At 45.8% G+C, this 23500-nt stretch overlaps 1 protein-coding gene across 1 annotated transcript in view; it reads right to left on the bottom strand.

Annotated features, from left to right (window-relative positions):
- ASS1 (argininosuccinate synthase 1) overlaps positions 1 to 22692 on the bottom strand; it is an 82192-nt gene extending 59500 nt beyond the window's left edge. The window contains exons 1-6 of the mRNA XM_063144433.1: positions 22599 to 22692; positions 17698 to 17811; positions 15840 to 15908; positions 13262 to 13450; positions 9572 to 9628; positions 3890 to 3964 (exon numbers count right to left, since the gene is read on the bottom strand). Coding sequence (XP_063000503.1) covers positions 3890 to 3964; positions 9572 to 9628; positions 13262 to 13450; positions 15840 to 15908; positions 17698 to 17805 — 498 coding nt within the window. The 5' untranslated portion in view covers positions 17806 to 17811; positions 22599 to 22692. The remainder of the gene's footprint in view (positions 1 to 3889; positions 3965 to 9571; positions 9629 to 13261; positions 13451 to 15839; positions 15909 to 17697; positions 17812 to 22598) is intronic.
- Between the last annotated feature and the right edge of the window lie 808 nt (positions 22693 to 23500).

The raw sequence follows: 23500 nt of genomic DNA, 5'->3' as shown, positions 1-23500 counted from the left end.
GCATAGAAAAGGGAATTGCAGCAGGTGTCATTTGTGTGCATGCAGAACCTGGTAAAACCGCCTCCTCGTCACCACAGTTAAAGCTACAGGAGCTATACTAGAGTGACCAGATTTAAAAGAGGGCAGCTTTAACTGGTGTGATGAAGAGGGGATTTCACCAGGTTCCCCATATATACAAATGACACCTGCCAAAATTCCCTTTTCAATACAACTGTTAAAGATACTGGAGCCCAGTCCTCCTTTTCATAGGGTCACCCTAGGCAATATCCCAGTGGTTGGTGCTGCTGTTTTGCTGTCTCCTGTCTTTAGGCTCGTGAGAAGTGTCCCCCCCCTTCCACGGCCCGTGAAAGGCGGGGGGCCTTGTTCACAACCCAGGGGCCACACTGCTCCATTAGCTTTCAAGAGCTTGTTAGTCAATTAAACCTCTTCTTTGTTTATACTGAATGGGCTCCCGTAAGAAGCGCGGGGTGGACGGTGGAGGCTAATTCTCCTTTTATGACCCCCGCCTCCTCCCCTCCTTCGGCCCACCGTGGAGGAGGCAGCATAGACACACACTAGCCTGTGAACATACAACGGCGCTTTCTGCATTTACTTTTGGGGAGTGAAACTGCCTTGAAGTCCTCCATACAAACGTTTGAAATGAATAGACTTCCCTTCAAAAAAACAAAAAACCCAGCAAAAACGTGTCTTGTGAAATTAGCTGCAAGTTGCACACACGTTCAGAGGGTGTCTCTCATTCGTCTTCTTCTTCTGGGTACTGTTTTTCTTTTGCGTGCGATCCCACAAGTACCTGCTTAGGGGTTCTGGGTCCGGAATGAGGCACATGGCGAATGCAGTATGGGACTTAGCTTAGCCCTGAGCGGCTTGGGACCTCGATTTAAAGCGATCCAAACTGGTGGCCATCACTACATCTTGTGGCAGTGAGTTCCATAATTTAACTACGCGTTGTGTGAACAAGTCCTTCCTTTTATTTGCCCTGAATCTCCCACCAACCAGTGTCATGGGATGACCCCACTGGGTTCTAGCGTTTTGAGAGAGGGAGAAAAATCTCTCCCTATCCACATTCTCCATACCATGCATGATTCTGTACACCTCTATCATGTCTCCCCTTAGCCTCCTTCCCCCCCCCCAAGCTAAACAATCCCTGCTGTTGTAACCTTCTCTCATAGGGGAGATGCTCCATAATCATTTTTATTGCCCTTTCCTGCACTTTCTCCAGCTCCGTAATATCCCTTTTTTTTTAGGTGTGCTGACCAGAACTGTACACAGTATTCCAAGTGTGGTCACCCCATAGATTTGCATAAAGGCAGTATGAGACTGGCAGTTTACTATCAAGTAAATGAACATACGTTGCAGCCTTAAGAGCTAAGCGCTTAAAACCTTGGGGCCGGGTGGACAAATCAGTCCGGTTCACTTTCTCTTGCATTCGGATGTTTTAAATCTCAAACGCTTTCCCCACTCAAATATGGAGAACTTGGGTAATTTTGGTTCATTCCTATCAAACTGAAATTAAATACTCATTCCTCCCAACCCGTGTGTATTGCAGGACAGGGTCTGTGTAAACCTCTCAGCTGCACCATAGATTCCGAAATGGACCTTAAGATATTGAATGGACACAAACAAGCATTTGTTATTTCATTAAACAACCCTCGTCGCCCCACACGCATATCCGCAGCCAATTATTAGAGACGCCTCTAAAACACCTCTTTGGCCCACCTTAATTGCTTTAACGAGGCCCCCAGCCTGCCTAGCTACGGCTTTTTTCAGGGAAAAAATAAGAAGAATAAAATGGAAGAGACGCAATCCCGTTTTCAAAAAAGAATAATGAACACACAAACACACACGCACACAAAGTGGCCGCAATAACTCATCTATTTGTGAATTAGTTTGGCGACATATGTGGGACTCTTGGAAATTCTCCTCCAAGTAATAAATAACAGATGGTAAAACACAAGCCTCGGAGCACAAGTGTCTGAGGGCCTTTATTTGAAAAATAAAATAAGAAGGACCTCCTTGGTTTTTAGCGTGAGAGCACACGCACACACGCACGGTACACTGCCCCTAACTCAGTACTATCTCCTTTAGAAGGCCGCTATTTTTTTTATTATTATTTAAAGAAGAAGAAAGGAGGGGGAAAATAGAAACCTCAAGCAATTTTCTGGTTTATAGACAGAACTGCTCTTTTCTTTTTGATTGATGGAGCCCACTTGTCAAGCATTTCCGTAAAGCCGCTGAAAAAGAAAGGTCCCCCGGTGGGTACTGGAAGGACCTGATGCAAAACTTCTAATGTGTGTTATTGCAACTTGCTCTTCAATCCAAAAAGAAGAGAGAGAGAAAAAAAAGGGGGGGGGGGGAGAGAATAAAATAAAAGAGAAAGTGCTTTTATTTTGTCTGTCGCATAAGCCGTTGAGGTGGGACGGGTTTCTCTCTTTAGTTGATGGCAATTAACATCGAGGTAATTACATGCCATTGAAGAAGGAGGAGGAGGAGAAGAAGAAGAGGAAGAAGAAGAAGAAGAAGAAGAAGAAGAAGAAGAAGAAGAAGAAGAAGAAGAAGAAGAGTGTGTGTGTGTGTGTGTGTGTGTGAAATATCCTCATGCCCCCCTCCCCCCCAAAAAGCCCCCCACACGACAGAGCAGAAATCTCCTGCAGGGGCAGCTATAATTGCCACAGTAAAAAGCAGGCAAGATTGTGAAACGTTAAAATCCAAAGTGCCCTTTAAGGTTAGAAAATTAAAGGTTCGTTGCAAAGAAAGAGGGAAAATAACATGTTGCGATGGCGGAGTGGAGGACGGAGTGGATGGTGGGTGGGGTGAAAGCACTCTGGAGAAATCGGGGCCATCCCCCAGGGCACGTCCGAAGTGCACGGATTTAGGAAGGGTCCGAAATTCGCTCTGTTTAAACAACTGGGTGCAGTTTTGATTCGGGGTGTCGAGGCACCGCCACCCCGGCAGAGATCTGGAGTGCGCCCCCTCGCCCATAGACTCCCAATCCCCGCCAGTGAAAATTGGGTCCTCACCCTAACGGCGACTCAGGCATGCGCACCATACGTGGCGGAATGAAGGGGTAGAGTCCGGCACTGGTAGAATGGACTATACCACTTCAGGGTGTAGGAGAGGGAATCACACTTTTTAACGATCCCTTACAACAGGGGCGCACAGGTTTTTTGGGGGACCGCATCGAGCGTTGGCTGGGGTGGCAGGCATGTGCGTGCGTGCGTGCATTCACACATGCCACTCACACTGACCCAAGCAGCCACAGTTCTTGGGCTCGCAGCAACACCGCCTGCTCCACATCACAGCATCAAGGTGTAGAAGTCCCTCTCCATCCCACCCCAATTACCAAAAAATAAAAAAGGGAAAAACCCTTCTAGGAACATCATCCCTGCCATAGAAACCTCAATGCGAGAACATCGCTAAGTGGAGGAACTTTCCTAGGAAACTCTAGGAACGAGGCCTCTATGGAAAGGGAACCATAGAGCCTGTTTCTAGAGCGTTTCTCCCTTCCTCTCTCTTTCATGGCATCAAGATACGGGGGTCTGGGGGCCTCCAAACAACCCTGGAGGGGGCACACATTTTGCATCCCTGCCCTACAAGTAGGAAAAGTGCAGGCTGACCTGCAACCTTTCACCATGACGTGCTGGTTTCTTTTACACACAGGGAATTTCTTTGTTTTTTATTCACATGTGAGATGCCTTTTTCTTTTCTTTTTTACTGCTATCCCATGTGCCACGTAAAGTGACACCGTCTATTTTACTGCCTCAGGATCCCACAACCTTATCCTGCTGCCAATGGGGTTGTCACTTTCAGATACGAGCCATACTACAGAGACTATTGAATGCCAACGAGAGACAGAGGTGGTACTTTGCGGGAGGGAGGAGAATTCTTGTACCTTGGCATATTCCATTAAGTCAGTCCGGCCTCGAAAGCGGCTGTAGAATTCCGGCATCCTCCAAGGTGCAATGACCTATAGTGGGGGGGGGGGGGGAGAGAGAAAGAAAGAGTTTCAGTTCAGTGGAATCATCATTCCTGTGGCTGGGGGAGGTACTTTGGCAAGAGTGGGGTCAGGATCCTCTTGGGGGCCACAATTACAGCCTCGGGGGCTGCATGTGGCGCACCCCTGCTCTAAAGGTACTCTCATGCCCAGTTACCAGTTGGCAACTCTAAGAGGATCTGAAGCGATACTGGGCTGATCCCTTAAACCTAGGAAGGAAGGGGCAGCAGAATGAGATCCCTGGGAAAGTGGCAGCCCTGAAAAACCCAAACCCACACCTCACTTGACTAGAAGTATTGTTGAGGTTGAGCCCAGTGAACTACCTATGACAAATAGGGCATAGAGCAGGCTTCACCAACCTGACGCCCTCCAGATGTGTGTGGAGTATAACTCCCATTATCCCCAGCCAGCTAGAAAGCTTGATTATGTTGTGTCAGAGCACTGGCCCATATAGCTCAATATTCACTCCCAGGACCACAGCAGCATAAGAACATCAGCAGAGCCCTGATGCTGGATCAGACCAAGGGTCCATCTAGTCCAGCATTCTGTTCACACAGTGGCCAACCAGCCATCGGCCAGGGATGAACAAGCAGGACATGGTGCAACAGCACCCTCCCTCCCATGTTCCCCAGCAACTGGTGCACACAGGGTTATTGCCTCGAATACTGGAGACAGCACACAACCCTCAGGGCTAGTAGCCATGGATAGCCTTCGCCTCCAGGAATTTATCCAACCCCCTTTTGAAGCCATCACGACATCTTGTGGTAGTGAGTTCCATAATTTAACTATGCGCTGTGTGAAGAAGTCCTTCCTTTTATTTGTCCTGGATCTCCCACCCATCAGTTTCATGGGATGACCCCCTTGGGTTCTAGTATTTTGAGAGAAGGAGAAAAATATCTCCCTATCCACATTCTCCACACCAGGCATAATTCTGTACACCTCTATCATCATGTCTCCCCTTAATCTCCCTTTTCCCAAGGTAAATAATCCCAGTTGATGTAACCTTCCCTCATAGGGGAGATGCTCCAGCCCCTTAATCATTTTAGTTGCCCTTCTCTGCACTTTTTAAGCCCCGTGTTCATTCAGAAGCATGTCAGATATCATTGCATGCTCTGGATCAGAGCCCTAAGGGCAAGCCGGGCAGGGGAGGGGCAGAAGCAGCATCACCTATAAAGCTGCTCAGTTAGAGCCTAGCCATTGCTGAAGCAACATCTTCCTGTGCGCCATGCTGGACAGCTCCCTTGCTAACCTGAACCTTCACAAGATGGTGATGGAAGAGGACACTCTCCCTTCTGTCTCATAAGAACAAAAGAAGTGCCCTGCTGGATCAGGCTGAGGGTCCACCGAGTCCAGCACTCTGTACCCAACCAGCTGTTGACCTGGGACCAACAAAGCAGGACACAGTACAACAGCATCCTCCCACCCATATTCCCCAGCAACTGGTGCACACAGGCTCACTGCCTCAGATACTGGAGGTAGCACATAGTCATCAGGGCTAGTAGCCTTCTCCTCCATGAGTTGATAGCCTGAAAGAACTGGGCATGTTTAGCCTGGAGAAGAGAAGATTGAGGGGAGACACGAGAGCACTCTTCAAATACTTCAAAGGTTGTCCCACAGAGGAGGGCCAGGATCTCTTCTCGATCCTCCCAGAACTGGAGGATCCTCCCAGAACTGGGCATGTTTAGCCTGGAGAAGAGAAGATTGAGGGGAGACACGAGAGCACTCTTCAAATACTTCAAAGGTTGTCCCACAGAGGAGGGCCAGGATCTCTTCTCGATCCTCCCAGAGTGCAGGACACGGAATAACGGGCTCAAGTTACAGGAAGCCAGATTCCGTCTGGACATCAGGAAAAACTTCCTGACTGTTAGAGCAGTATGACAATGGAATCAGTTACCTAGGGAGGTGGTGGGCTCTCCCACACTAGAGGCCTTCAAGAAGCAGCTGGACAACCATCTGTCAGGGAGGCTTTAGGGTGGATTCCTGCCTTGAGCAGGGGGTTGGACTCGATGGCCTTGTAGGCCCCTTCCAACTCTGCTATTCTATGATTCTATGATTATCTATCCCCCGCTCAGTGGGCTGTTGGGAGATGGACAGATTGGTTTTTTCCCCCAGAGTTCAGAACTGCTCACTGGGAGAAAGCCTTTGGAATGGTGTTAACCACGTGATGCCGCTTTGGCTCTCGAGCAGTAACCTTTAACCTTTTCAAACCGAGGAAGCCAATTTTGGCCCAAACCTGCATTCGGATGGGTCCACTTCTTTATTTCTGCAGGGGTGATAACACTGTTGCTGCGACCCCCCCCCTTTCAGTCAGCCTGCAAACCCCGTCACAGATCCTGACTCCCCAAGTTGAAGAGCAAATCCCACCCACAAAGCAACTCTTAGAACCAACTCTTGCATTATGTAGGGAGAGTTTCAAAGCCTTTGCAATAGCCAGGAGCACCAAGCATTAAGTATCCACATTAATCTCGCCAAACAAAGGTAATCCAAGAACCTTCCAAGCTGCCACTGTAACTTAACAACCACGACAACCTGCCCAGGGCAAGGTGTGATAGAAGAAGAAGGGTCCATTTATCCTCACCAGCTGCTCACCCTGGCTGCTTGGGTTAAAAGAGTCAGCCAATTAAAGGATCATAACAATTCCATCAAAAGCCAAGTGTGTCTGTTCCCATCCTAACCCGTTTTTTTAAAAAAAATATTTATTATTTTAAGGGATTCATCTCATCCAGTTAGAGGAAGCAGCTTCAGGTTTTGCATATTGAGCATAGAGGGATGTTGTCTAAGATGTATTTATTTATTTATTGCATTTCTCTACCGCCCAATAGCCGAAGGTCCCTGGGCGGTTCACAAAACTAAGACCATTCAAAGTATAAAACAACAGTATAAAACCGTAATATAAAATACAACATAAAAGCACAACTAAGATAAAAACTGCAGCAATGCAAAAATACAAATTTAAATTACAAATTTTAAACAGCGAAGTTTACAGATTGTTAAAATACTGGAAGAATAAAAAGGCATCTAAAAGATTATAGTGTAGTTGCCAGGCGAACCTCCTTAGGGAGCTCATTGCACAGCCGGGGTGCCACAGCAGAGAAGGCCCTGCTCCTGGTAGCCACCTGCCTCGCTTCCTTTGGCAGGGGCTCACGGAGAAGGACCCCTGAGGATGACCTTAGGGTCCGGGCAGGTACAAATGGGAGGAGGCGTCCCCTTCAGATAGCCTGGCTATCCAACTATATAAGAGTTGGATGGACTCCAATAAAAAGGCAGAATGTGTCTAAAGTCATAGAATAGAATGCAGGAGAATACAAGAGCTGCAATATTCACTTGATTAACTGGTTAGATCAATTAAATTAAAAAAATACTTCTGATATTAACTGGGCAGCAGACAATGAGGGTGAGGATGTTTAAAAGAATCAACTGTAGCTGGGGTTTTATGCTGAAACGTTTCACATTTTAAAATCTGTTTATATTTTTTTCCTTTCTTTTTAATAAACTGGATGTGTGATTTCTGGTCATTTATTGATGTTTGGGGTGACTTGCCATGCCTACATATTGCTTTGATCAAGTAATTTTGTAAGGGCGCAATCCTATGCATGTTTAGAGAGGGGAAAGTCCTACAATTCCCAGCGTTACCTAGTAAGTACGGCTGGCTGGGGAACGCTGGGGGTTGTAGGACTTTATTCTGTCTAATTATGTCTAGGGTTGTACCAAAAATACTTTTTTAAATTGCAAAATAAATTAACTTGGGCCACAGCTAGACCTACGGTTTATCCTGGGATCATCCAGGGTTCGCCTCTGCCTGAGCAGTGGATCCCCTGTGTGTCACCTAGATAAATAGGTTTAACCCCTGGATGATCCAGGGATAAACCTTAGGTCTAACTATGGCCATAGATATGCAAACTGGGTTTTCAAAGGAAGCTTCAAAAAGGAGAACATTCCATCACTGAGTATTCCAACAAAGAACATTATTGGGTAGATATACTATAGAATCATAGAATAGTAAGGTTGGAAGGGGCCTATAAGGCCATCGAGTCCAACCCCCTGCTCAATGCAGGAATCCACCTTAAAGAATCCCTGACAGATGGCTGTCCAGCTGCCTCTTGAAGGCCTCTAGTGTGGGAGAGCCCACAACCTCCCTAGATCATGGGTTCCACTGTCGTACTGCTCTAACAGTCAGGAAGTTTTTCCTGATGTCCAGCCGGATTCTGGCTTCCTGTAACTTGAGCCCGTTATTCCATATCCTGCACTCTGGGATGATGGAGAAGAGATCCTGGCCCTCCTCTGTGTGGCAACTTTTAAGTATTTGAAGAGTGCTCTCATGTCTCCCCTCAATCTTCTCTTCTCCAGGCTAAACATGACCAGTTCTTCCAGTCTCTCTTCATAGGGCTTTGTTTCCAGGCCCCTGATCATCCTGGTTGCCCTCCTCTGAACACGCTCCAGCTTGTCTGCGTCCTTCTTGAATTGTGGAGCCCAGAACTGGACGCAATACTCAAGATGAGGCCTAACCAGGGCCGAATAGAGAGGAACCAGTACCTCATGCGATTTGGAAGCCATACTTCTTTTAATGCATCCTAAAATAGCATTTGTCGCACTGTTGGCTCACATTATAGACAAGCAGCAGCTGGTTGGCCATTGTGTGAACAGAATGCTGTACTAGGTGGACCCTTGGCCTTCTTCTTATGACAGATTTGCCCATCCCTACCTGTAGACCATTTCACAACTTTGAGGCACGCTCCCCTGTGTGATTTAGCTTTGCCGTGTACGACGGCACCTTTGCATGGCTGGATCTCATCAGAATTACACGCGTGTACACACTAGAGGTCTACTCCGTGACATTTTCTATGCAAAGCTCAGATGAGCTGGGTAGAAACATGGCGACCACTCACCAAAGCCGTAATTGGCGATAGGATGTTCTTACTAGCTTTGCTATGCTAATTTAGCACCTTCAGTGGATAAGGTACCTCTGGTCTCAATAAATCCGTTACTGTTTAAGGTAGCATGGCTAGAATGTCCTGTAATTAATTAATTTTTTTTTACAGGGCAGAGGTGCCCAATTCAGATTGGGACTTTGGTGCTAGGGAAGGAGGTTTAACCCATCTGCTCCCCAATTTCCTGATTAAAATCCCTTCTCTCCTAGAGCTGTCATTTGTAAGGGAAAACATACTAATACCTGATGTGACATCTACATGCATTATCTAAAAGCAGAGATGTCTCTCCTCCCCACCTCAAAATGACCTTATTCATATGCAGATGAAACCCATTACTCAATTCATGCTCATATAATTAATAGGAGTGCTCAAGGTGAGAAAAATAGCTTTGGAATCTTACTTGTTTTCATTGCTGACAGCCTCGCTAATTTTGCATTCCATTCATTTATTCATTTGCATTTATCCCCCCCCCCGTCCTCACACAGATAAACAAATAACTTCAGAGGAAAAAAACAAAATGGCGTCTGTCGAGAGCAGCTATTGAGACCGTTTCCGTAGAGATTCAGTTCCCCATCCCAAATGCCAGGAATGGGGATCCTGAACGGGGCTTCGATTTGTTTGTGGGGTAATCGGAAATGAGAGAGCTTCTTACCTTGATCTGAGGGCAGAGGGCGTAGTAGGTGAGCTCAAACCGAATCTGATCGTTACCCTGAAAGGAGAGAACAGGAGTTGGACCGCAAAGTAGGATTCAACTGCTCCTCATCACAGATGCTCAGATCCTGCCAGATGGGTCCAGAACCAACCATTTGGGACCAGGATACCAGAGAGTGCGCCTTCTCCCCTACCAACCTGCCCAGTCACTGAGGTCATCTGAGGGCCTGCTCCTGGTGGTTCCACATAGACCCATCCTCCGATTGGAGTCCACCAGGAGAAGAGCCTTCAGTGTGGTGGCCCCCCTCCTATGGAATTCCCTGCCTCTGGAGGTCAGGCAGGTGCCAACTTTGTATTCCTTTCAGCGCCTCCTGAAAACATCATTATTCCAGGAAGCCTTTCCTTAATGACCAGCTGAGGTTTACTGTACACTTTGCTTCTTTTAAAATCTATTTTAAAGTGTTTTTATTCTGTTTTTATTTTATGTTATCTCGTACACCGCTCCGAAATTTTCAACGGGGAGAGGTATATAAATATTGTAAATAAATACATTTGTCTGCTCCAACGTGACTGGCCACCTTTGGACTTGCAGTTGAACGTCGAGGCTCAATTCCACCAAGTACTAACGAGGATGATATAGACGTCCCCTGCAAGAAAAGCTCACTTGCTTTCTTTTGCCGACTTTAAAGCTGCTAGTCCACATCATAGATGGAAAATATTCAGATCGTAAGGGGGGAACCAGAAGAGATGGAGCAAGAATTATTGATGCGATACCTATTCAACTGGAGAACAGAAGGGCAGCTCCCTCTGACCTCATCGATTACCAGGACACCAAGGGCCTGGGAGCTGCACCCTCTTCCTCTCAGGAAGAATATCATGGCAAGGCAAGCTGCACCCTCAGCTGGCCATCACCCAGTGAACAAGTAACTGCTCCAACACTTGCTTTCCTCTACCCTCCTCATCCCTTTTCCTTTTGTGTCTATTCAATTGCGAACCTTGGAATAGGGACTGTCTGATCTCTCAATCTATGAACAGCACTCAGAAAAACTTTATCCCTTTATAAGCATTCAATAAATAACAAGAACAACAATGACTCTACACAGCAAAGCCAACAAATTGAACCTTCATTCATACTTTTTTTAATGTCCACTGTCCACTCAGTATTTATTTATTTATACCGCCCAATAGCCAAAGCTGAAATTTTGCATTGCTGCTGTTTTGATCTGGTTGAGCTTTTATATCGTATTTTATGTTATGGTTTTATACTGTTGTTTTATACTTTGAATGGATTTAATTTTTGTGAACCGTCCAGAGAGCTTCGGCTATTGGGCGGTATAGAAATGCAATAAATAAATAAATAAATAAATAAGCTCTCTGGGCAGTTCACAAAAGTTAAAACCATGAAAAGGAGCAAAGTACATGATTTATTAAATGTGTAGTTTGGCACTGCCCTTTTTCTTTTAACATTAAAAAGGAACTTTCTTCTAGTGTCACAGTCTGGGATAAAAATCACACACACCCCCCAAAGCTATTTCACACAAGAGGTAAGCCATTCTTGGCACAACTGTTATATAACTCGCTTCACACAGAACACAGAATTAAGACAACGCGACAGAATCTTTGACCCTCTGAAGTGGCGTGAAAAATTAAATCAGATCCAAAATTAAAATATTGTGCTTAAAAAAGAAAGAAAAAGCAGCATGGCTTTGAAGCCCATCTTGTGCGTCTTGGTCTATTGGAAATTGAAATTTAGCCGGTGTCATTTGTATGTATGCAGCACCTGGGCCAGATCTACACCAAACAGGATACGACACTCTGAAACCATTTTGAAAACTGTATATGGAGGGTGTCCCGGGCTGCAACAGTTGTCACTACTGTTATAAACGTTTTTAAAGCAGTAGTGTAGATCTTGCCTTGGTGAAATTCCCTCTTCATCTCAATAGCTAAAGTTGCAGTAGTCCTGCCCCATTGATCAGATACAAAAGAGGGCAGGGCTCCTGCAGCTTTAACTGTTGCGATGAAGAGGGAATTTCACCAGGTGCTGGATGCATACAAAGGACACCTGTTGAAATTCCCTTTTTCAATACAACTGTTAAAGATATAGGAGCCTTGTCCTCCTTTGCATACGGTTACCCTAGTTAGGAGTGACTGAAGTATGCCCGGGGTCTTAAGACCATTCAGTCCAGAGTTTTAAATAACCTAGCTGCACTACTACGTTGGAAAATCCTAAGTCCTCTTCTGTGGTCTGCTTCTGCCCCTGCTGGACAGTTTCTACCTTATCACACAGTGAAACCCTGAGTCATCAGATTAAGGATGGCAAAGATACATTTTCAAAACATGGGTTTCTGGCACCCTCTTGTGGAAGAAAGGTGACCCTACCAAGATATTTCTCTCTCATAATTCTAGAACCCAATGGGGTCATTGGGAGGTAATTGGGAGGTTGGACTTGATGACCTTTTAGGACCCTTCCAACTCTACTATTCTATGATTCTGTGATTCTATGATTCGAATTGGTGGGAGATTCAGAACAGAAGGAAGATCTTCGTCTCCCAGTACATAGTTAAGCTACAGAATTTGCTACCACAAGATGTAGCGACGGCCACCAACGTGGACGGCTCTTCAAATACTTAAAAGGTTGTCACACAGAGGAGGGCCAGGATCTCTTCTCAATCCTCCCAGAGTGCAGGACACGGAATAAGGGGCTCAAGTTAAAGGAAGCCAGATTCCGGCTGGACATCAGGAAAAACTTCCTGACTGTTAGACCAGTACGACAATGGAATCAGTTACCTAGGGAGGTTGTGGGCTCTCCCACACTAGAGTCCTTCAAGAGGCAGCTGGACAAGCATCTGTCGGGGATGCTTTAGGGTGGATTCCTGCATTGAGCAGGGGATTGGACTCGATGGCCTTATAGGCCCCTTCCAACTCTACTATTCTATGATTTTATGATATAAATGAAATATTAAAATGTAACAATAACTTACTGGCAAGGACTCATGAGATACTTGCATAGCAGAAAGTCCTGGGAGCCTCAGAAAGTTTATTTTTACTGTTGAGCTGGCCGATAGAAGTGCCAGCCAAGAAGTCCTGAATCATAAGTGGACTCTTCGCTCTCTCTAAAAGCAGTTTAACTAATTTTTAACAGGGACGGAAAACAGACATGGCTCAGAAAGCCGGATTCTTAAACTACCCATGAGGACAGAGTTCAAGGAAGCTATTCCACACATACTTTCGCTTGGTGCTGAGTTTGAGGTTTCATGTTCTTGCTGCTATGGTACAGATGAACAGATGTATATCCTCTTTTATTATTATAAATCTGTCCATTCATAGATTTATTTATGGAAGTGTCACTTGCTTGTCAAAGCTTTCATTGGGCAGAACATTGCATTGAAAGGAGGAGAAAATGAGAGAGCCACTTGACAAGAATTTGGAGGATGGATTCTTCGCCCTGGGAGCCCCAGTGTCCCGCAACACACACACGGTACAGAAAGAAAATCCCCGGCGGAAAAGCACGTGTAAAGAAGCCAATCTTAATCCTGCAAAGAAAGCAGAAGCCCTGGTAAAGACGCGGGATGAGAGCCTCATGTTGAAATGCCCTGAAGCAGCCTCTCCACCATTTATCGCAGGAATTGCCTCATTCTCTTAGCTCCAGTTGCATCTTTAAACAGGAGACACCCCCCCCCCCGCGCCTTACCTTGCCTGTGGCTCCGTGCGAGACGTACCGGGCGCCTTCTTTCTGAGCGATTTCCATCTGTTTGCGAGCAATGCACGGCCTGGCCAAGGAAGTGCCGAGGAGGTAACGGTCCTCGTAGACAGCGTTGGCTTGGACGGCTGGCCAGATAAATTCTTCCACAAATTCTCTGCTAATATCTTCAATGTAAACCTGAACGTGTGGGGTTTTGCAGGGGGCGGGGAAGAGGAGAAATAGGTGGGGTGGTGTTCAGGGCTGGTGCCAGACTATTTTGCGCCCTAGGCAAGGTGAGCTACTTTCACACACTCACACACACACACACAAATGCCAACTTTGATTTTTAAGAATGTATGTTTCCTGGAAAAAATAAGAAGCACAAAACTTGAAACTGCTAAATTTATTTTAAAGTGCAAGAAATACGTCATGCCGATTATAGCAAACAATTGGAAAGGAATGTCTATGGGTCTAAAATGCATTATTTAATAGGAATATCACCTCCAAATCATCCCACCCCCAACTCACACGTGCGCGCACACACACACACTCAGCATCACTCACTCCAAACAAACACGCATGAACACAGGCATTCACTCAAAGACCCCATGCACCCATATATTCTCTCTCTCTCTCTCTCTCTTTCAGGCGTGTTCTGGAAGTCCAAATGTGGAGCGGACCCACCCCCACCCCAGCGTCCCTGGCTTCGCTTCGGCTGGGCGGGCGCGGGGTGCCATCTCACCCGCCCAGGCCCAGCTGAATCCTTGGGCCGGCCGGCTCACAGCCAATGCAAGTGAGTGCTGCACTGTGCCCGGCGCCCCTCTTAGCTTGGCGCTCTAGGCAGCCGCCTGAGTGGTCTCTATGGTAGCACCGGCCCTGGTGGTGTTTATTTATCAGCGTCTAGAACAAGGAGTGAGTCTTTGGGGAATATTGCAAACTCGTCTGCATGTTACTGTAACGGGGCAGCGTTGGAGATAGTAAGTTCATGGGAATTTAGATCACAGGATCTCAGATTTTGCTTCTCCCTTCCCTCTCCTCTCTCTCTCTCTCTCTCTTTCTCTCTCTCTGACCTTCCTCCATTGCTGGGAACACACATACGTTTGCACACTTGTGTAATGGAACACAAAATGGACTGAACTAACTTCTTTTTAAACCCTGTGCTGTACCTGCATTAAATGTGCAAGAATATTATGAGCAAGCTAAAGTGACCATATGGAAAGGAGGACACGGCTCCTGTATCTTCAACAGTTGTGTTGAAAAGGGGATTTCAGCAGGGGTCATTAGTATGCATGCAGCAGCTGCTGAAATTACCTCTTCATCACAACTGTTAAAGCTGCAGGAGCCCTGCCCTCTTGACCAGATACAAAAGTCGCGCATAGTTTAAAATTTACCAGAAAAGAGTGCCTGGTCAGTCTATACTGTAGTTAAACCATTACTGATTTCTGCTCAGTGATCCTGAGAATGTCCTTTGGTTTAAGTGCGGTCGGGATCTATCAACCAGCAGGCATTTGATTACCCACCAGAAAGTAACCGGACATGATCCACGAACAGGAGGAGACATTTAGGAACCTCTTTCCCAGATGAGAGGTAACAGACCACTCAAACTGAGCCTTATCCATCTCATCTTTCTAACCATACTTCTCCCAAAGATGCTAGCAAAAATAGTTTAGGAAGGGAATATGGACAGTGTTGGACATTTATAAACAGAGACTTTTTAAAACACACTTACACACACCAGCAGTCCTTTCCCAAGCAAAGAAGTCCTTGCTCCGAGATTTCAGTGTCAGGCACTCAGTCAGACTTTCTGAGTTAGGGTGACCATATGAAAAGGAGGACAGTTGTCTAGAAAAGGGAATTTCACCAGGTGTCATTTGTTAGCATTCAGCAGCTGGTGAAATTCCCTCTTCATCGCAAGAGTTAAAGCTGCAGGAATCCTGCCCTCTTTTGTATCTGGTCAAGAGAGCAGGGCTCCTGCAGCTTCAACTGCTGTGATGAAGAGGGAATTTCACCTGGTGCTGCATGCATGCTAATGACACCTGCTGAAATTCCCTTTTCTATATAACTGTCCTCCTTTTCATATGGTCACCCTACCTAAGAAAGTAGCAGCTACCAAGGAGCAAGAAAGGATATCCTACATCCCATCTTTCAGTCCTTTCTAGGATGGTCTACAGAGTCTCTTGCAATCATTCTTCTTCAAGGTACCAACAAGGTAATCACCGTGCAGGTGATTACCAGATCTCCAGATCACATATGATGGCCTGTTCACCCTAAAATAGTATTTTATAGACCCTGGCTGGATCTACACTACTGCTTTAAAACAGTTTATTACGGTATTGACAACCGTTGGGTCCCAGGACTCATGCTATATACAGTTTTCAAATTGTTTTCAATCTGTTGCATCCTGCTTGGTGTAGATCTGAGCCCTGTCTTATTATTCTGTTGTATTACGTTTGCCCATATACTTGTATTTAAAACAACATCTCAATGGCCTATTGATTGCAAATAAAAACAATCCTGCAAAGTAGGCCAGTTCAAGAGGCCTGCCGATTTGCACCCCCTTTGATAGCACTGTCCACACGGCTGTTACCTTTTTGGCTCCCAAGGAGAGTGCTTTTGCTCTTGCTTTCTCAAAGTCTTCATCTTGTCCAATGTTGGCCTGGAAGATAAACAAAAGCAGAACACGTGAATATTTGATTCAGAGGACCGACCATCCAAGTCAATCTGACATCGCCAGAAGAGTTACGGGCCACCAGTTGATAAGGTATAATGAAGAAGTTTTCTCTGACCTGTCTTTGTTTTGCTTTAGAACTTTGCCAGCTGCTAATTGGTTAAGATGCTACTGTGTATAAATACACCTGCTCTTCACACTGCCAGTTGAGAATGTCGGTGATGTCATGTATAGCCCTACTGCTCCTGTATTGGGAGCAGGTGATGCAGGTAATCAATCAAACAGATTCAGACTCAGAAGACACTGAGCCAGTAGGGGAGGAGGTTCACACAGGAGAGGCTTCAGCTGGAAATCTGCCCCCTCCAGAGTCTATCTCTTCAAGGCCAAATTCTATGCCTTCAGGGGACAGGGAGTCAACTTCCGGGGGTGAGCATTCAGAAACCTTACTAGATGCTAGGAATCGCTGGAAACTAAAACGTTCAGCGAGGTTAGCGGCAAAGAGACAGGCGGACAGATTGCATGGGAAATCACCCATGCATCAACCACCTTGAAGTTATGGATATTTGAAAAGCCTTTTCTTTTCTTTGAACGGACAATTGTCTTGCTTAGTTTGCATAGTTTTTGCCTAAGGAGGAGCTTCACAGAAGGTGCCTAGTTTGTGTTACAGAAGTGTTTATCGCTTGCAATAAAGCTTTGTCAATTGCCTGGCACTTTGCCTCATACGTCTCCCAGAGAGAGCTATAGTACACAACAGCTAGGACTTTCTTCTTACAGCTGTATTATGCTCAATAAAACAGAGTTGCCTTACAAACCAAAGTGGATTTTTTTATCCTTGACAAGAATTAGGGTGCAATCCTATGCACGTTTAGACTGAAAAATATCACACAGTACCTACCATTAATGCTGGGAACTGTAGGATTTTTTCCTGGATAAACATAGGATTGCGCCCTTATAGATATGCTCAGAGAGCTCTTGGCTGACTCCTAGGGAATTTCCTCTCCCGTCTCCCATCCTAGCTTCTTCCAGCCCCGCCTCCGAATCTGAATCAGAGACAGGAACTAAATCAAGGATCCTGGCCCCAATCCGTACCCCATCCACAGTTGGCATCTGGACACCAGACTGAGGTGGTACGCACACTCTGCTGAGGCTCTCTATTCCAATTTAAATTGCAATTGTTATTTCTAAGTTTGCAAACAAAGCCCTATGAAGAGAGGCTGAAAGAACTGGGCCTGTTTAGCCTGGAGAAGAGAAGATTGAGGGGAGACATGAGAGCACTCTTCAAATACTTAAAAGGTTGTCACACAGAGGAGGGCCAGGATCTCTTCTTGGTCCTCTCAGAGTGCAGGACATGGAATAACGGGCTCAAGTTAAAGGAAGCCAGATTCCGGCTGGACATCAGGAAAAACTTCCTGACTGTTAGAGCAGTACGACAATGGAATCAGTTACCTAGGGAGGTTGTGGGCGCTCCCACACTAGAGGCCTTCAAGAGGCAGCTGGACAACCATCTGTCAGCGATGCCTTAGGGTGGATTCCTGCATTGAGCAGGGGGTTGGACTCGATGGCCTTGTAGGCCCCTTCCAACTCTGCTATTCTATGATTCTATGATCTATGGCTCTATACATTTGCCTAGGCAAATGTGATGCAAATTGGCGTCTCCCTTCGTCTTCCATTTCTGGGATGTGTTTCCTCTTCGGGGGCAGTGTGTGAGTGGCCACCCTACCACTGAGCTCCTTCCGTTGCCCTCGAGGTCTTGCCGAAGACCACATTGTCCTCTTACCAGGTAAGTGATGACCTCATAGCCTTGCTCCTTCAGCCAGACCAGAATGCAGGATGTGTCCAACCCACCGCTGTAGGCCAGGACCACCACACCTTTGGACTGAGACATCGTTATCTATCAGGAAGCAGAAGACAAGGAAGACCCTCATTCATGTTGAGTACCAGAGGTCAAGACATTTTGCCAACAGGACAGGATGCCAAAAGCTGTTAGGAGCCAGGAGACGGGTTCCGGGTTTTTGTCTCTGCCTTAGGCTCACTATACAGCCTTGATCAAGTTGCTTTTTATAGGGTAGTTCAGGGCTACCCAAGCTTTTTGGATTTTGGGGCACATTTGAAATGTTGAGATTATACCATGAGCACTTCCATAAATTCTCCACTGTAGTGAGTTGGTTAATGAGCAGAAATATGGACTTCACAGAGTTCCAAAATGCTGCTAAGAGACCTGTGTAGCCTAACACAGTGAACAGTTTTTAGCAGGCTTTAGCTGACAAGAGCAGGCCTCCTTCCCTGGATGGGCCTCTCACAGTTATGTCAATCTTTTCTCACTGAGATCTCGGGATGAGCTGGGAGCTTTTCACTCCTAACCAGGCTAACTAGTTTCCCAAGTGGAGATGTTTTGGGAACCTGCGGGAGGAAGCCTCCTTTGCTTTAATAGTCTATGCTCTGGTAACCTCCAAGTTAGATTACTGCAAAGTGCTCTACGTAGGGCTGCCCTTGAAGACGGTTCAAAAGCTGGAGTGAAATGCAGCAGCCAGAGTAATAGCAGGGACCAGAAAGAGTGAGCATACAACATCAATTCTGGCCTGCTTGTACTGGCTGCTTGTAAATTTCTAAGCTTAATTCAAGGTGCTGGTTTTAACTCAAATAAGGCCTTACACGGCAGTCCTCCTTGACTTTGTCACCATGGTGGCATTACCCATTCTTTCCTTAGCTCTGATCCCTCATCAGCCAGGGAGGCTGAAATTTTGACCATCAGCTTCTCTACATAGGCATGCACAAGAGGTGTGCCGGGTGCGCCCGGGCACACCCTAAAGTCTCAAACAATAAGAGCTGAATTGAGGGGGCCATCGAGTAGGGATCCAAAGGGGGAACCAGATGTGCCATGAACAGTCCTCTGCTGCTACCGCCCCTGACAGCACGCCACTGCTCCAGGCAGCAGGAGTGAAAAGGAATCACCCTGCCGGGAGGCCAGGGAATGAATCCATAGAGGTGATTAGTTTCTGGGTGAAGTACAAAGTGTTGGTTATCACCTTTAAAGCCCTACATGGTTTGGGTCCAGGCTACCTGCAGGATCGCCTTCTCCCGTACAATCCGCCCCACACACTCCGGTCCTCTGGGAAGAATCTACTTCAGTCAGCAAAGACTAGGCTGACAACCATAACTCAGAGGACCTTCTCTTCTGCCGCTCCCAGACTGTGGAATGGCCTGCCGGAGGAGATTCATCAACTTAACAGTCTTCCGGAATTTAAGAAAGCCATAAAGACTGATCTCTTCCGGCAGGCCTATCCAGTGAAATTTTAGAATGTTTTAAGGATGTTTTAATCACGTATGGCATGTTTTTAATCAGTTTTTAATGTGTTCTATGTTCACTGTTGTTCCCCGCCTCGATCCAAGTGGAGAGGCGAGTAAGAAATAAATTATTATTATTACCGTATTTCTTCGATTGTAAGACGCCGTCGATTGTAAGACGCACACTAATTTCAGTACCACCAACAGAAAAACAACAACCCTAAGACACACCCGCGATTCTAAGATGCACCCCATTTTTAGAGAAGTTTATATGGGAAAAAAAAGTGTGTCTTAGAATCGAAGAAATAGGGTATTATTAATATAATCTCATAAGCCCTTCCTCTGGTCAGTATCAACTCGATCCTCCCAGAGTGCAGGACACGGAATAACGGGCTCAAGTTACAGGAAGCCAGATTCCAGCTGGACATCAGGAAAAGCTTCCTGACTGTTAGAACAGTACGACAATGGAACCAGTTACCTAGGGAGGTGGTGGGCTCTCCCACACTAGAGGCCTTCAAGAGGCAGGTGGACAACCACCAGTCAGGGATGCTTTAGGGTGGATTCCTGCATTGAACAGGGGGTTGGACTTGATGGCCTTGTAGGCCCCTTCCAACTCTGCTATTCTATGATTACAAAGCCCCACCAATGCTGGGGCTCAAGGGGAATTTCCTCATTCCCCTCCCTCACCTGCAACGGACAGGCAAGCTGAACACAGAGTAGGCCATCCGTGTCTACACTGTTTAATAAATAAATGAATAAAAATTATGTCCTTTGTGATCGAGTACTCTATCAGTGTTGGCCTTTAGGAACAAAAACTCCCTGGGCGCGCACCCTAATGAAATGTGTTGCGCGCACCTATGCTTCTCTGCTGAAGCACTGCCTCCCCAGCGCCCGGCGCAACTTGGCATTTTGTGCGGCTAGCCTCTTTGGCACCGTCAGACCGGGCATCAGCACAATTACCAAGCCCTAAACAAAGACCTCTACAGTTCTACTTTGGACGACCAGCGACGGCATTTTCGATTCTTTGTGCGCGCAACGGGATTTTATTTATTTATTCTGGAGGAGGGTGGGGGGGAAGAAAAGAGAGGTAACGCGGGGACTGTTTCGGACGGAACAGTCCCTGTGAATGAACGGACGGCTTTTCGCTTCTCTTTTTGGCTCAGCGTTTGAGGCTCCCATAGAAACCAGCTATGCTAAGAGAGGTTTTTCCCACAAAGTCAAGGAAAAGCAGAGAGAACAGTGGGTTTGTCCAAATTCTGCCGTTTGGAAAGTTTAGTTCCTTGCTAGTTTCTTTACATTTTAAAACATAAACGTTGCTCTTTTATGTGGATGTTCAGTAGTCTTTTAGAGTTACTGGCTGTTTTTTTTATTATTATTTATTTATTTATATTTATTTATTACATTTTTATATCGCCCAATAGCTGAAGCTCTCTGGGCAGTTCACAAAAATTAAAAACCATGAAGAGTTTTGCATAAATCTGACTCAGGGTGGCCTAACTTTATAGCGCACAGTCATCTCTTCAAACAGCTGCCAGAAGACAACCTTCTGTTTGAAGGACTCGCTCGTCCAAGTCCGCTTTCAAGATAATGAACCCTAAGGAGGGGGAACATGGGCCTTGAAGTTGCCCAACCATAGCTAGCACCTGGGCAGCAGATTGAGCAGGCACATGGAGTGACCTGGTCACATCTTCCTCGATATGGCAAAACGTATCACATTTCTATTAAAAGTATAGTAATCATTTCTACATGTGCACCCATGCGTGTAAATCAGCACATGCGAAATGCACGCAACTTTGCATCCTCTTTCATCTTTCTTTTTCGGCAATGCTTAAGGAGTCATGCTACTCGGATCCCACCGCCCCCACCATCACTGTTTTAGGAGTGACATGGAAACAGCCCAACTGAAAGGACAGCTCTGTACATCTCATTGATTAGGAAAAAGGGGAGAAGTTTGCCACATGCAGCTTCACTATTTTGTCTGAAGCCATCTGGGAAAAGTTTAGAACGGACAGACAGGTGAAGTTGGAGTCTTACAAGAAGAAGAGGGAAAGACAAGAACTCAATATATTATTATTATTATTATTATTATTATTATTATTATTATTATTATTATTAACTACCAACCTACTACATTTTTTTAGCCAATATATTAATCTGTTTTTATATTATAGCTGTCACATTTAGGGCTCAATCCTATGCACGTTTGGACAGAAAAAAGCCCTTCAACTTCCAGCATACTTTTCTTTCTATCTAAGCATGCATAGGGTTATGCCCTTAATTGGTTAGAAAAAAAATTGAATTGGAAAGTGGGGAGGAAATATCTTTAAAATCAAATTTTAAAAATCTGACTTAAGGGTTGTGAAAACTTTATAAGGGTTCCCCCTCATCCCATATAAATAAGGCCAGAGTTTTCCCTGCCAATAAACCAGCAAAAGTTTGAGTTTATGACTCAGAGTATAGCTTGGAATCCTCAGAGATGTGGTTCCTTTTCAAAGTTAATTTTTAAAGAGAAAGGTGCTTGGATGGGTTCATGTCTGGTTAGAAATCAAACTACATAGACTCCTACGTTCCTCCGATTTCAATCTGTCTCACCGTCCAAAATTTATTTTTGGTTACGAAGTGAAGAGAAAGAATAGGGCAGCTAGATGGAATGAAAGGTTAGCAAGGACAGCTCCTGCACCTTTAATATCATATTTTAACTATGTTATTGCTGTGTCTAGGGTTGAGCTATTAGCAGGCATACTCACTCAAAGCATTTTATACCACTTTTTCATAGAATCGTAGAGTTAGAAGGGAACTCAAAGGTCATGTAGTCCAATCCCTGGTCCACCAGTGCAGCACCACTGATACATGGCCACCCAGCCTCTACTTAAATACTTTCACAGACATTAGGCGCAGCGATCTTTCCAACAGCCCTGTAAGGTAGGCAACTACTCTTTTATCTCAAGTTAAGGCAACCCTTCCTGCATTTATGACAAGGCTTCAGCTTGAAACTTCCTAGTTCATCATTGTTTCTCTTCGACACTACAGCTCACCCCCTTCCCCCGTACCACAGGTTTATATGAAAGCAACACCTGTTGAATTTCTACCTGTTGCATAGGATCCCTGCCAGAGTAAAGCGTGTGGCAGCGTCTGGCTAGGTTTAAATGGAAGGTTGCAAATGAATTCACCCACCCAGCAGATGGGAGTGGACAAAATTAAAGGCACTAAAGATATCCCGAACCTTTCACGCAGGTGTAACGGCCGACCTACGTCCTGTCAAAAATCCTTTTCCCCTCAATGCATTTCTCCAGTTTAGGACATAACCCCATCGATTCCTTCTCTCCTCCTGGAACCCTGTCTCCTTTCCTGCAAGAATCACCTGTCGTAAGTTTTTAAACTTCACCCACTCACCGCACAGGAACTCAGCCGCAGACGGAATCACCGCAAAATCTCTGTGCCTCTTGGCAAGCCATCCCAGAATATAAACCAAAGTCGCTTGCCTGGGTGGGAGGAGCCAGGAGGGAGGGAGGGAGGTCTAGTCACATGGGTGGGTTCAATCCACTACAGACACCCCTCTGTGTCCATTCACAATTTTTGCCTAAAGTCAGCATATGATGGAGTGTTTATAAGGTATTGTGTAAGGGCTCTAGGAGTGCTAACTCTTTTGAGCGGCCCCGTGCCTTTAAGTGCAGCCTGGCAGGCAGAAATCCAGCAGGCTGCAGTCCTTCCTGGCATGGAAATATGAAGTGAGAATAAAAATGCCAGGATCATCCTGCCTTTAGACAAATCTATGGAGCGAGCGCATTTAGAAGACTGTGTAGAGTTCTGGTCAACACACCTAAAAAAAAAGTGATTGTAGAGCTGGAAAAAGTGCAATTAAAATGATCAAGGGCTAGAGCATCTCTCCAGTGAGAAGGTTGCAACAGCTGGGATGGTTTAACTTGGGGAAAAGGAGGCTAAGGAGACGGGATAGAGGTGTACAAAATGATGCCTGGTGTGGAGAATGCGGATAGGGAGACATTTTTCTCCCTTTCCCATAATACTACGACCCGGGGTCATCCCATGAAGCTGATGGGTGGGAGATTCAGGACAGATCAAAGGAAGGACTTCTTTATACAGCGCATAGTTAAACTATGGAACTCACTACCACAAGATGAGGTGACGGCCACCAATTTGGATGGCTTTAAAAGAGGGTTGGATGAATTCCTGGAGGAGAAGGCTGTCCATGGCTACTAGTCCTCCAGTATCAGAAGCAATGGGCCTATGTACACCAGTTGTAGGGGAACATGGCCTATGAAGAGAGACTGAAAGAA

This window comes from Elgaria multicarinata, chromosome 19 (genome assembly GCF_023053635.1).
Source record: "Elgaria multicarinata webbii isolate HBS135686 ecotype San Diego chromosome 19, rElgMul1.1.pri, whole genome shotgun sequence".
NCBI classification, from domain to species: domain Eukaryota; kingdom Metazoa; phylum Chordata; class Lepidosauria; order Squamata; family Anguidae; genus Elgaria; species Elgaria multicarinata.
The sequence above is the reverse complement of the archived record's forward strand: the minus strand, read 5'-3'. Positions and strand labels throughout refer to the sequence as shown.